The 13,992-nt window shown below is 37.1% G+C and overlaps 1 protein-coding gene across 7 annotated transcripts in view; it reads left to right on the forward strand.

Annotated features, from left to right (window-relative positions):
- BCAS1 (brain enriched myelin associated protein 1) overlaps positions 1 to 13,992 on the forward strand; it is a 99,342-nt gene that overhangs the window by 41,395 nt on the left and 43,955 nt on the right. For all 7 annotated transcript variants that reach the window (XM_007475701.3, XM_007475705.3, XM_056812932.1 and 4 more), the window contains 2 exons: positions 2,165 to 2,200; positions 4,053 to 4,265. In XM_007475701.3, the coding sequence (XP_007475763.2) occupies positions 2,165 to 2,200; positions 4,053 to 4,265 (249 nt within the window). The remainder of the gene's footprint in view (positions 1 to 2,164; positions 2,201 to 4,052; positions 4,266 to 13,992) is intronic.

Consider the following 13,992-nt stretch of genomic DNA (forward strand, 5'->3'; position numbering starts at 1 on the left):
CAAATGTGATCTCAGACGTTTCCTAGCTGCATGACTCTGGGCAAGTCACTTAATCCCAATTGCCTTGCCCTTACTGCTCTTCTGCCTGAGAACTGACACTCAGTATAGATTTTAATACAAAAGGTACGGGTTTTTAGAAAAAAAGATCAACTCTTACCAAATTGGCTGGATCTTTGTATATTCGCCATTTTCCTTGGCCAAAACTATGACACATTTTGGGTAAAATTTCATTCCCAGGTCTTTTCTAAGAGTAAACATACATAGGACATATGGATAGAGAAGGGCACTGGACTTAGAATCAGAAAGACATGAGTTCATATCCCACCATAGACATTAGCAGTGTGACCCTGGGAAAGCCACATAATTTCTCTGAGCCTCACTCAGTTTCCCATCTTTAAATGAGGAGGCAAGGCTCTAGGATTTCTGAGGTACCTTCTAATTCTTAATATGCTATACTATGATAATAAGCTTTCACTTTCCAATGCTTCAAGTTCTTAACAGATCATGTATGGCAAAGCTCCAAGACCCTAGGAGGGAACTTAATGATTTGTCTAACTCCTGCCAAGGGTATCGCTGTGCATCCAGGCAAAGCGCAGCCCAGGATGATTTTTGCTAAATGGCATGGAGGGAAGGACAGATTGTACTGAATCCTGTTGTTTCCTTGAAATCCTGCTCTGGTACCTGATGTACTCCAGCCCTTAACAAACAAGCCAGCAGCTCCTCTGGCAGACCCCTCTGTCATATGATGTAGAAATGATTCCCCAAAGAAGCCAGAGAGAAGTCAGTTTTTTCTGGCAATTCATTCTTAGCCCACCCTAATCCTACCTGCTTTCACAACTCCCACAAAATGGCAGAGGTGACAACATCCTTTGTCCTAATCTTTTCTTTTTTAATGTTTTGTTGTTTTTAAGAGAAAATGGTAGATCTTGTGTATTCATTTCCCCCTCAGTCCACTGATTCTATGAATTCCCTTTTGAAGTTAAAATTGTGCAGATTGTCAAAGACTTGCTGGAACATGCATAATGCAGAAAATCATCAGCAATCTCATCTTGTCCTGCCATCTATGAAATAGAGACAGCTTTTTTCTTTAATTCTCCTGTGCTCTGCAGGTCTATGCATTTTAAAAAGGGGCCGGAGATTACTCCTTAAAACTCATTGCAAGACTTTGATCACTCCTGTCAAAACTTATAGGAAGACCTTGATTTCCCTCTCTCTCTGGGGACTCAGATTGCTTCATAGAGTGTCTGTCCCTTGGAACTGTCCAGTTAAATGCAGAAAAACCCAGCTCAAGTAATAGATTTATTGACCTGTATACAGAGAAAAAATATGTGTGTGCTCAAGTACTTACCCTTTTTTGTATCCTGAACCTTTTGGCAAATTGATGAATCCTATAGATTCTTTCTCAGAATGATTTTTAGCAATTGAAGGAAATACTAAATTTCAGTGAAAAGTTAGTGATGAATATTTTTTCTCATCCAAGTTCACAGACCCTTTGGGTGTAGGGAACCTCAGGTTTAAAACCCCTGGCTCAAAGGGTGGATCAAGATTTGAAAAAAATACTTTTCTGGATTTGTCCACAGCAGACAGCTAGGACTTTGGACAGCTAGGTGTTGCAAAGGATAGAGCTCCAGGTGTGGAATCAAAAAGGTTCATCTTCCTGAATTCAAATCTGGTCTCAGACACTAGCTGTGTGACCCTAAGCAAATCAGTTAACCCTGTTAACCTCAGTTTCCTCTTCTGTAAATAAGCTAGAGAGGAAAATGGCAAATCATGCCAGTACTCTGCCAAAAAACAACAACAACAATAAATAGGGTCATGAAGAATTAGACACAACAGAATAACAACAATCACAGAAGAATAGTAGAGTTGTCCCTTCTTTCTGCCAGTTTTTCTCTTCTTGGTGACAGAGAAAGGGGGAAAAAAGATGACTCATATTCAAGAAGACTCCTGCTCTACCTGAAGGGAAGTCTGGGAAAGGAATGAAAAATAAGAGTGGGGCACACTAGCTGTAACTGGATCTATAACCCTATGCCCAGCCATAGATACCATTGCCTCTTTTCTGTCTTCTGAATTTCCTACCTTTTGGAAAAGAGGAAGGGAGAGGGGAGAAGGGTTCAGGATTCTGGCAAGGCACTAACTTTGTTTTCTGTTTCTTTGCTTTTAGTCTTCAAAGGAAACTCAATCAACATCAAATACCAAAGTAAGTATATATTTGCCACAAGCAATTAGTTATTGCAGAATGGACATGGCCAGGGTAATAATACAAGTGAAGCTTAATCCACAGCAGTCCTTTCTTGGCAAGCCTTGGTCTTAAATATAGGTTAATAGTGGAAAGAGCACTGGAATTTGAGACCAAAGATCTGTATTCAAATCCTTCCTCTCTTATTTACCATCTATGTAGCCTCGGACAAATAATTTAACTTTATTGGCCTCAGTTTCTTCTTTATAGATTAAGGTGGTCAGGAAAGAGAGTCTCTAAGCTTCCTTATAGCCCTAAGTCCTATGAAAGTATAACCTAAGCAACTATATATTATTTAATTAAATCAAATCGGCAAAAAGTTGTTAAAATTTGGGGAGAAGCAAGAGAAAAAAAGATAACCCTTGCTCTCAGAAATGTGCAGTCTTGTGGTGTTCTGTAAACTCTTTTGACCCTCTCACACTCATTCACACATTGCTTTGTGTTATGTTCTGTGTCCACATCTTATTATTTCCTACCTCCATAAGGGCAGGGACTTTTCCTTCTCTAAATCAGAATCTTCACTGTGCCTTGCACAGAAGGTGTTCAATATATGTTAGTTCAATCAACTGAATCTTAGCCAAGAGATAAGACCTAGACACATGAAACAACTAGAAAACAAGATCATGTGCCATTCAGTGGAGAAACTGTATAGCAAGGCTCTGAAAGATCTTGGAATTCAGAGGTTATGTTTGAGGGGGGTGGGAATAGCAAGAACAAAAGTTTAAATTGTGTCAAGTGAGGGCAAGAACCAAGATTGATTGAAGAAATTGATTTTGGGGAGGCAGTCTTAACATTATAGAAATAGAAATGGATGGGGATTCCAAAGACCTGCATTTAGTCCTGCTTCTGCCTCTTACCAACTATGTAACCTTGGTCACTCCTTGTCTTGACTTCCTCATAAAATAAATGTGTGGCTGAAATGACCCTTCAAATCCCTTCCAATTTATATGTAAGTATTCTGTATCATTATATTCTGTAAGTCCTCCAGCTAAATCAATGTGTTATAGAAGACCTAGATCAGATCTGGGTTGAAATCTCAACTCTAGCAATATTACTATAAACACTGTTATTAAGAACTATCCCTGAGCTTCAGTTCTCCCCCCAAAAAAGGGCATAATAATATTTGTAACTACTCTCCCACAGATTGTTGTGAGGGAAGTGTTTGGTAAACCTAAAAATGATATATGGAAGGAATAAAAGAAGGAGAAAAAGAGGGAGAAAAGAAAGGAGGAAGGGAGGAGGGAGGAAGGGAAAGAAGGAAGGAAGGGAAGGAGGAAGGAGGTAAGGAAGAAAGAGAAGAAAATAAAGTATTTAAGTGTCTACTAAGTGCCAGGAAGGATGCTAAGTGCTTTATGAATATTACCTCATTTAATCTTTGCAACAATATGGAAGGTATATGATATTATTATCCACATTTTATAGTTGAGAGATCTGAGACAGATAAAGATTAAATGGCTTGCCCAAGGTCACATAGCTAGAAGGGTCTGAGATCATATTTCAACTCAGATCTTCTTCACTTCAGGCCTAGCCCTCTCTGCTGTGTTACCTCCCTGCCTCAGTATAGAAATATGTTATTATTAATCCTAATAACTTAAAGAATACATAGATATGCCCCCATCCTGGTCTAGGTTTAGACTATGCCATAGTCTGCAAGGGGATTTTCCTTTCAGTAGCTTCATGTCCAATTAGTTTATCATGCCTCCTATTTAGGCACACACATACAAAGAACCTTCATTCCTTTTAAGTCTTTACCTTTTTGATCATTTGAGCAACTATTTGTCTTTTGGGATTGGTTTGTTTTTAACATATATAGGGTGCTGAAAAGTCACCTGCCTCTTCAGCTAATACAAAATCAGACAAAGCCACCTCTTCATCACCTGAGGCCCAAGGAACACAGAAGAATACTAAAGGCTTGGACTCTTCAGCTCAGCAGCAGATGACAACATCCTCTGAATCAGCAAAGGAGGGAACAAAGGAGAAATCAGGCCCTACTTCTCTTCCTCTGGGCAAACTGTTTTGGAAAAAGGTCTGTCTTTTCTTAGTTTGCCAGTCTCAAGGTTTGAAGGTACTTTGTTGCTTGACTTGTCCAGAACATATTTACGAGATCAAATCAATATGGGTTTTCTTTTTCTTTTGTTTTGTTTCAATCCTCATTCAATAGTGAGCTGGTGTATTTTGTTTCTCCAACAGGATGAAACTTGCATTTAAGGTGATGGTGTCTTACTGATTGCTTAGAAGAATTAACTATCAGGTTAAAACGTGTTTTGTGGGAGATAAAAAGAGGTGTACAAATATGGTTTCTCTTTCTTTGAATCACTTTAGCATATGACATACAAAGCTGTAGTATTTTTTTATTTCTTTTAGAAGTGAACTCATTATAATTAATAGCTGTTGACTCCTGGCTCTCTCCTGGTTTCCCATTTAAACTCTGAGCCCCTGGACAAATGATCTTTCAGAATGGCCTCTTGGAGACTCTTTGGCTTGTCTTTTTCCCAGCCAGATGTGGTTAGTCATTAGAAACGGTTTAGGTTCTATTCTTGTACTGGGAATTCAGGGCGTTTACCCAGCTCACTAACAAAGCAAATACACCCTTGGCTTTGGATCTACAAGGAAGTTCAAACAGTTGCTGTCTGGATTATTTTTTTTCCCCTCAGAAGTAGATGCCTCAGGTATGAGTAGTGAAAGGAAATGGGGTGGGGGGAGTTATTCTGAGCACTCATATAATTACCATTGCTAGGGAAACCACTGCCACTGGTGGGCCTCTGAATTGCTGCTGCTTCTGAAAGCAGTAAAATAGAGTGCAGGAGGTACTTGGGGATTTCAAAAAAGAGTTCGACAGAAGCAAGCTGTTAAATATTTAATTGGCAAGTAAACCCAGAAAGGTGTATGAGACGATTACCTCTTTATACAGGTGATAAATACAACCATGCCTGATGTTTGTGGAAACATTGCTTTCATGTGCATTTCATCTCCATGTCTAGAATTCTAAATTCTAATTCTAGATACTATAACATATTCTAGATTCTGTGTTCTTGAGTGTCTAGATTCTATACATGGGAAGGTGACAAATGCCATGCAATTGGCTCTTCAATATCCCTTTCCAATTTGGGACTGTTTAGACCTCATCAGTCCAACTCTATGTTCTAACACAACAACCAATAACGATTGGCAGCTGTGTGGTGGAAGAGATTTGTAATTGGGGTATTTGAGTTTGAATCCTGTGTCTGTCATTTACTACTGTGTGACGTTGGGTAAATCACTCACTTTCTCTGCAACCCAGTTTCTGAGAGTAAAATGAAGAAGTTAGAATAGATGATCTAAGTAAGTCCTTTTCCAGCTTTAAATCTGTGAACTCAAATATGGTTTTATGGACAGTATAGCTCCCTCTCCCGCATATGAGAAAGACTTCTTTCTCACCAAACTCCACCTCTTTGTTTTCTCTTTGAAGGTATCTTCTGTCTGCAGTTATGTAATTTCATCCCTGTCTAGAGATTCAATAGACTGATGGTCACAGAATTTTCAAACTTTTAAACTCTCAGCCTTATTCACTTTTGGAAAGTTACCCTTTCTTTCCATTTCTGTCCCATACTTGGCTATGTTGTCTTGTATACATTCTCAGCTTTGGAATATGAAATGAATAAATTTATTCCACTTGAAGATGCCCCCACCAATGTGGGGACCTTTCTGATAAACTTCTAGCTAAAATAGAATCCTATAAAGGTAACTATAAAAATGCAAGTACAATAAGAAATAAAAACTGCATATGTTGGAAAATCAATATGGTATTTTTGAGAAGATTTAGGTTTTTTTTTCTTTTAATCAATCAAAGCTTAAATTCTTAAGCAAATTCAGGAATACTTTTAGTGGTCCATGATGAGAAGACCTAGAAAAGTTTTACATTATAATTAGTAATGATGCATGAGGTTTCTTTCTCCTACTTCTCTCAATCAGGGTTTCAAAAAAGAATATTTTTAAAATTTTTCTAAGGATACAACATTGAGGCAGAATGGCATGGTAGAAAGAACATTGGATTTGGGGTCAGAAGACTTGAGTTCTAGTTCCATCTCTGCCATTCACAAATTATATGACCTTTAGCAAAACACTCTATAAAATTCAGAGATGGAGGAAGGAAGAGTGTCCCTTTGTCCATTCATTCTTAGTCATTTTTTTAAAAAACAAGATTAAAATGTACTCCATTATCTAATGTACACCATTCTTCTGCATCTTCTAGATTTTTTTCACTTTGCATTATTTCATAAAAAGTCTCTCCATATGTCTTGGCATGTCTTATTCTTGTCAGCCTTAATTGAATATGAGTATTCCATTTTATTAATATATTATTATTATTTCTTTGGTCATTCTGTATCATAGGGTTTTTAGAATTACTAGGGGACTTAATACAGATCATCTAGGTCAGTCCGTTCATTTTATAGATGAAGGAACTAGGGATTCTCCATTTCTTCATCTTTAAAATTATGGATTTGGGCCTTATAATCTCTGTGGTCTCATTCCAGTGCAGACATTTTATGATTCTATCATAAAGATGCTCATAAAGTTCCTTTTTAGCTTGTGAGTCTATGATTCTATAAGATGTCTCCAAGTGAAGCTAAAGTTGTGAGGACTTTCTAACTGTGTCCTTGGTTGATGAAAGAAATTTCTGTGAAAAAAGATAACTCTTGCCTCCCTTGAGAAAATTTATTTCACAATCTCACATAATTGGGAAAGAGGGCTAAAATAAAGCCAAAAAAGAGGAATAGTTCATATCTCTTTATCTCATTGCTAAATTTAGGAGTTCCTACTAAGCATCCCCAGCATGCCAATCACATGCTAGATACTGTGGAGGATGCAAAAAAAAAAAACTTTAAGAATATTTGGTAGTGGCCTTCTAAACACTTTCAGTATTGTTAAGAAATACATACCCAAATAGAAGATAATACAAAATGGCCTATACTTAAATATTATAGATCTTTGGAGAGGGGAGAACTCAGAGTAGTCAAGGTAAACTGGAGAGAGAATTGTGAAATAGGCCAAATGGGTAGAACGTAAGTAGACAGAGAGAAAATTAGAAGTGGGAGAAATATTGGTAAAGTCCTAAACTTGAGAAAAGGTATGATTTAAGCGGGTGAGACTGGTGTAAAAATGCTTGCAGAGAGTTGTCATAAATAAATCACAGATATGATTTTTTTAAAAAAAAGCCTGTGGAAGATATCCAAGCACATCTGGGAACTCCTCTGTGAAGGATTTATGGAAAGACTTGGATAAATATCATGAAGGATATAAAGGTGTGGATAAGTTGCCCTCTGCCCCAAGGGAAGAAGCATCCACATCCATTAGATCATAGCTCCACTGAAGAATTGGAGTAAAGGGTACTCTTATTATAGAAAACCTTGAATAATAGTTGAGACTTGATGAAGTAGACTATACCACCATAGTCAATGATATAAGCAAAGGCATAACATGGAAAAGCAGAAACATTATTAGTCTAGCCATGACATGTAAATTGGCTTCCAAATGCCATTAGGAAATATTTAGCATTCTTTTCAAATGACTTTTTATTGATATCTTTTGTTTTTAAATTGTCAAGATTTCCCCCTGTACCTCTCACTCTCACTCTCTGAGGACCATCCCTTTGAATAATGAATTTCATAAAAAGAAAAAGTGAGGAGGAGTGATCTGCAAAATCAATTGACATATCAAAAAAAATCTACATCATATGCAATTTTCTGCAACAATGTACTCCCCCACACCTATACAAAAGAGGGGAGGTCGGTGTCTTTTTCTATGCTTCATAATTTGCAACTTTCATTTTTTATTGGATTATGGTTGCTGATTTTATATTTACATTGCTTCAGTATGTGTGTGTGTGTGTGTGTGTGTGTGTATAATTTTCCTGGCTCTATTTATTTATTTTGCACCTAGTCATGTAAATCTTTCTATGCTTATTTATATTCATCATGTTCATCATTTAATAATATTTTGTTTTATTGATGCACCACAATTTGTTTAATCATTACCCAGTTGATAGGTATCTGTTTTGTTTCTAGTTCTTTGATAACATCAAAAAGTGCTTCTATAAATATTTTGAAGTATATGGATCCCTTCTCTCTCCCTCTCTCTCTCTCTCTCTCTCTCTCTCTCTCTTTCTCTGTCAGTGACTTCTTTGGCATATATACTTAGCAGTAAAATGTCAAAGTCAAAGAGTCTGGATATTGTGCCACTTTCTTTGCACAACTTCACATTGCTTTCCAGAATGGTTATACTAATTTGTAGCTCAACTAACAATTCATTAGAGTGCCCATCTTTTTATAATTCAACCAGCACTGACTCTTCCCAATTTTATTATTTTTTCTAATCTGCTGATTGAGGTAGAATATAATTTATTTGCTTTTCTCTTATTGTTAGTGATTTGAAGCATTCTTTCATATGATCGTTAATAGTTTTCTATTCTTCTTTTGAGACCTGTTTGTACATAACCTTTGAACATTTCAGTGTGAGTAAAGTGGCTTAGATTGAGACAAACAGATCAGGGGAGTTGAAGCAGGGGAAGGCAAGGGGAGAGGAGATGAGGAGGTAGAAACTGAAAAGACAGGGAGAGAGACAGATGGACAAAGTAGACTGCAAAGTGGGTAGAGATCTGGCTTTGAAGCCAGGAAGAGCAAAGTTCAAGTCTTGTCTCTGAAATAGACTGTGTGATTCTAAGCAGGTTGATTTCTTTCTTCCTTCCTTTCTTCATTTCTTTCTGAACTCTAGACCTGGCACATTATCGAGTCAATTAATTTCTAAATGCTCTAATTAACTATTTTCTAAGACTATAGGGTACAGACAATTTATTGACCAGCATTTGTACAGTAAGTTCCCTCATTTGGGAATTCTCTATACTAATGAAATCACAGGGCAAGTCTTTATCCTTTAATTTTTTTTAATATTACTAACCAAAGTAAAGGAATTTTTATTATTCAAGTCAATGTATCTGAAACAAAGGAAGGAGCTGGCAATTATCTGGTTAATTTAGGAAGCAGCCAAACTGGATGGCTTGGATTCCAACCTAGGAAGAGAGAAGTTGTTCCAGGAGCACAGAATCTTATTTGTCTTAGCCTATGAACTCTCCCTACCTGTTAGAGACATGAGAGAGCAAATACACACAACCTAGCCTCTGCCCTAAAGGCTGATTTTCTAAAAATGTCATATCCCTCAAAGAGGGATCAAATATTTTTCATATATGTTTCAGTGACAGGAAGAATTAGAAAGATGGCTGAGTAGTGAGTAGTCCATGGACAAAGAAAATTCTATTTTTAGGTGGCCTACAGAGAAAAGGCTTTAATAACCATTTAGACAAACTGTCTTATTTTATAGATAAGAAAACTGAAACCCAGGTAAGGACAATGACTGGTTCAGAGACATACCACTAGGTCAGGGCAGTTAGGACAAGAGAAACTCTATCTCCAGGCTCATAGACCATAGGTAACACTTTAATATATCCTTAATTCTACAAAGCGACAGACTTCTCAATCCCACTGTCCATCCAATTGAAGGATATTCTTTTCTCTCTGCCCAAGAAACTGAAAATAGTAACTGATTATTGAGCTAAGTGTTCTCATATTTTATTTTATTTATTTTTATAATAAATCCTTTCTTTCTGTCTTAGAATCTGTACTAAGTATCAGTTCCAAGAGTGATGGTACTTGGGGTTAAGTGACTTAGCAGAAATGTCTGAGGTCCAATTTATATGCAGGACCTTCCATATCTAGGCTGGGATCTCTATCTAATGAGTCACCAAGTTACCCCTATGTGTTCCTATGGTCCTATATATTTTAAACATTTTTTTCAAGTTTAGCTCTGTGAGAGTGCTTCAGAATGTCTGTAAACACAGAAGCTATTGCTATAATTTTCAGTGAATCTTCTAAATGGGATGGAATAAATGTGATCAAGAAAGAATTAAAAACTAAGGCAGGTAAGGAAATAATAACAGAGCATGTAGAGAATGCCAAAACACTGAAGTCTACAGCCTGGGAAATTGAATGTCAAGATCCACATAAATTCTAGATGATATTATTTGAGAAATAGTCTGAAAGGTCTAAATAGAAAAGGAAGTAGGAAAAATCACTGAGTTAGCATGGGTTTGTGAAGTCACATTACATAAACTTCATTCCATTTTTTGATGGGCCCACTAGACTGTCTGATTAAAATAACATGGCCATAGCCTAGGGCAGGAGTCCCCAAACTATGGCCTGCAGGCCACATGCAGCCCCCTGAGGTCATGTATCAGGCCCCCACACAACTTCCGGAAGGGGCACCTCTTTCAGTGGTGGTCAGTGAGAGGATAAAGTGTGGCATTGCTCACATACACTACTACTTCTGGTGACATAATCCTTTGCGTGGCGCCTTGTTCTGAGAGTAACTGAATGAGAACGAGGCGCCTCACAAAGGATTATGTGGCTGCACAATGGAAGATTTGAGTGGCCATCTAGGGGAGGGGATTCCACACTGTGTATTCTGCTGCCCAGTATAGTGATGGCAGTGATCCTGTGCAAGGTATGACAGGCCCATTGCAGTCAACACTGTAGCCTCTGCTATCCCAGACAGTGGTATACAGATTTGTTCATAGTTTGTTTGTTTTTTTATAGTGCAGCCCTCCAATAGTCTGAGGGACAATGAACTGGACCCCTATGTAAAAAGTTCAGGGACCCCTGGCCTAGAGTATCTTCTTTTTCATTAGGGTCTTAGCAAAGTGTCTTCCTTAGGGAAAAAAATGAAGAAATCTGCCTTGGGCAATAGTATTCATAGACTGATTCTTAGCTGATTAAATTTCCTTCTAACTTATACTTGGACAGTGAAGGGTGCTAATGAGGTTCATTGGATCAAATCTTCCAAAAGTGACATATTTACTAGATTTTGTGCTCTATGAGGGAAGGTACTTTGTCTTATTTAATCTTTCTATCTCCCTCTGTACCCAACAAAGGGCTCTTCATATGGTGGTACTTAATATATATTTGTTGAAGTTTTTTGTTGAAAAGAAATCCAACTTTGTTATTTAACTGACAATATTTGTAACAGCTACTACCAAAATTATGTGAAAATGTCAGGATAATTGAATCATAGGAGTTTTTTAATGTTTTATTAAAAGTGTAAATTTGAATACTGATATAACCAATTAAGCTTGTGTAGTAACTTTCCATTTAAATTAATTTCATTATTTAAAGTAGCTTGACTTTTTTAGTTTCTTCCTCTAAGTCCTCATCAGGAATCTTTGCCCATTTATTCTCATTCCTTTTTGCTCTTTTATAGTCATAGCTGGTGTCTATCTCATTCTTCTGGATCTGGATTTTCTTTTTTGTTTAGTTGTTTGTTTGTTTGTTTGTTTTTCATTATTAATTTAAAGGTCTTTCCAGATGTCTTTGTGTTTCTTATACTGGGCAGTCTCAAGTGCAATAGAACATTCTGTTAATTTGATATCTACAATTGATTTAGCCATTCTGTATCATAGGAACATTTTAGTTCAGTTGGAACTTAAGAACTAATGGGGTTAACATTGTCATCTTACAAATGAGGAAGCTGAGAGTCAGAGATATAATAACTTATTCAGGGTTATTCAGGTAGTAAATGTTAGAACTCACATGTGAACCTAAGTTTTCTAATAACAAATCCAGTGCTCCTTCCATTATGCTATCCTACCCCCTGGAACTGGCACAAGAACCAAAATAAAGGGCTATTGTTTAGAATGTATGTTTTTATTCCTCCCCACCCACCACCATAACCAAGATTACAGTTTCCTATATACTACAATGAACATTCAATGGGCAGCCAATTTGCAGACCCAGGAAACCAAATAAGCAAAATTATCTAGCAAAATTCCATCACAAAGCCCAACAGGGTAGGGAAAAGCATCTGGAAACCTAAAATGCCACTGACAGGGCAAAGAGTTTGGCCAGCAAAGAGAATCATTTATTTGATGTAAACAGTGTCTACTTCCAAGTACTTGTCATGTCAGGTTGAGAATGTTTGACTTTTACAGTGGTTTTTCCATTTGCTTATTTAGATGGCAAACCCCTAAAGAACATAAGAGATATAGTGTGAGTGCCCCTTCCTACCCCCAAAAAGAATAGCTTTAAAAGATTTGTGCTACCATCAAATTAATCTAAAATACACTATAATTTCCTGACAAGCAGAGGCTTCTTCAAACCAATGACTCTTGCCAGTGACATTTTGTGCTTAGGGTAGTTTCAAGGTCATGGGGAAGAAAGGACAGTGCTAAGTGTTCCAGGCAGAAGAATCATGGAGTCATCAGGGCAAATGCTTCAAATAGACCTTATGGTTCTCCATATCTGATCCTTCCATTGTCCATCCACAGGATGAAACAAGTCTAGAGATGTAAAATGACTTACACAATACATTCATGGAAATCAGAACCGAATAAGACCTTAGATATCAACAAATCTGGCCCACCATGTCCTGCATTTGAAGAAATTAGTATCTGTAGAGATGAAAGAGATCAAACTTATGTAGCTAGTTAGTGAAATAACTGAGAATAAAGCTGGAAGATCCTGGTCTGCCAGATCCCAAAAATATTTCCACCATTCAATGCTGCCTCCAATAAAATTTGATTCACAAAAAGTACCAACCTTAATGAATGTCCTTAAATTATGAGATTGGTATCTATCCATCATCAAAAATTTTATTCAACAATTGCTTACTGAGTTCCTATCCAATAAATGTGCCTAGCATAATGCTAGGTGCTGAGAGAGTTATTTATGGTTCAAAGGATGGGTAAGATATGATGAATAGATTGTATATGGGGAAGAATATGAACCATGGTATATAGACAAGAAATACAGGCCAGGTTTAAACAGATCACATAGCAAAATAATGTGGAGATTCGTATGGTTAACATAAAAAGGGACATACTGTGGGCTAGATTGCCAACCCAGTCCATTATTTCATGGTATAAGGACATTCCCTATATTCAAATGATCTAAATATAAGGTTCTCCAATGGCATATAAACTGATAAGTGGTAAACACAAAAAAGAATTTCAGTATATATGTGCCCAGTGACATCTGGATCTCAGTTTTGGTTCTGATTTTGAGAAAAGTAGCAGCACATCTGCTAGTCCTAGAAAGCACCTCTGCCTAGAAATACACTCTAATTCTGAGTGGTTCACGGTAGGATTGAAAGACTCTATCAAATAGAATAAATTTGTCCTAGCATCATTTTACATTCAGGAGAACAAGGTGAGGCTTTTACCAATGCACCAGAAGAAGATAAGTAGGGGTAGCTAAGTGGCTCAGGAGATAGAGAGCCAGAAGTAAAGACAGGAGGTCCTGGGTTCAAATCTAGCCTCAGATACTTCCTAACTATGTGACCTTGGGTAAGTCACTTAATCCTTTTTGCCTAGCCCTTACTGCTCTTCTGATTTGGCATCAATACTTAGTATCAACTCTAAGACAGAAGATAAGGATTTAAAGAAAAAATAAGATAAGTAAGGTTCTAGGCACCTTTAAAGATACTAGTCATGAGTCTCCTAAGTAAGAATACACACAGAGGTAGTAGAAATGTGTTTGGTAAAAAGTTGCTCCAATGGATCTATTAGTTTTTCCACTTTTTTAATCTAATATTCTCCCTTTTAGACAAGGGAGCCTTGTCTTACCAGTTCGATTTAAATATTTTTAGATAAATTTAGATGGGAAAAGAAGGGGCAGTTTATGGAGGACCTTAAACATTGAAAAAGATATTTCTTATCTAATCTGATGAGGAAT

Source organism: Monodelphis domestica, chromosome 1 (assembly GCF_027887165.1).
Source record: "Monodelphis domestica isolate mMonDom1 chromosome 1, mMonDom1.pri, whole genome shotgun sequence".
Lineage (NCBI taxonomy): Eukaryota > Metazoa > Chordata > Mammalia > Didelphimorphia > Didelphidae > Monodelphis > Monodelphis domestica.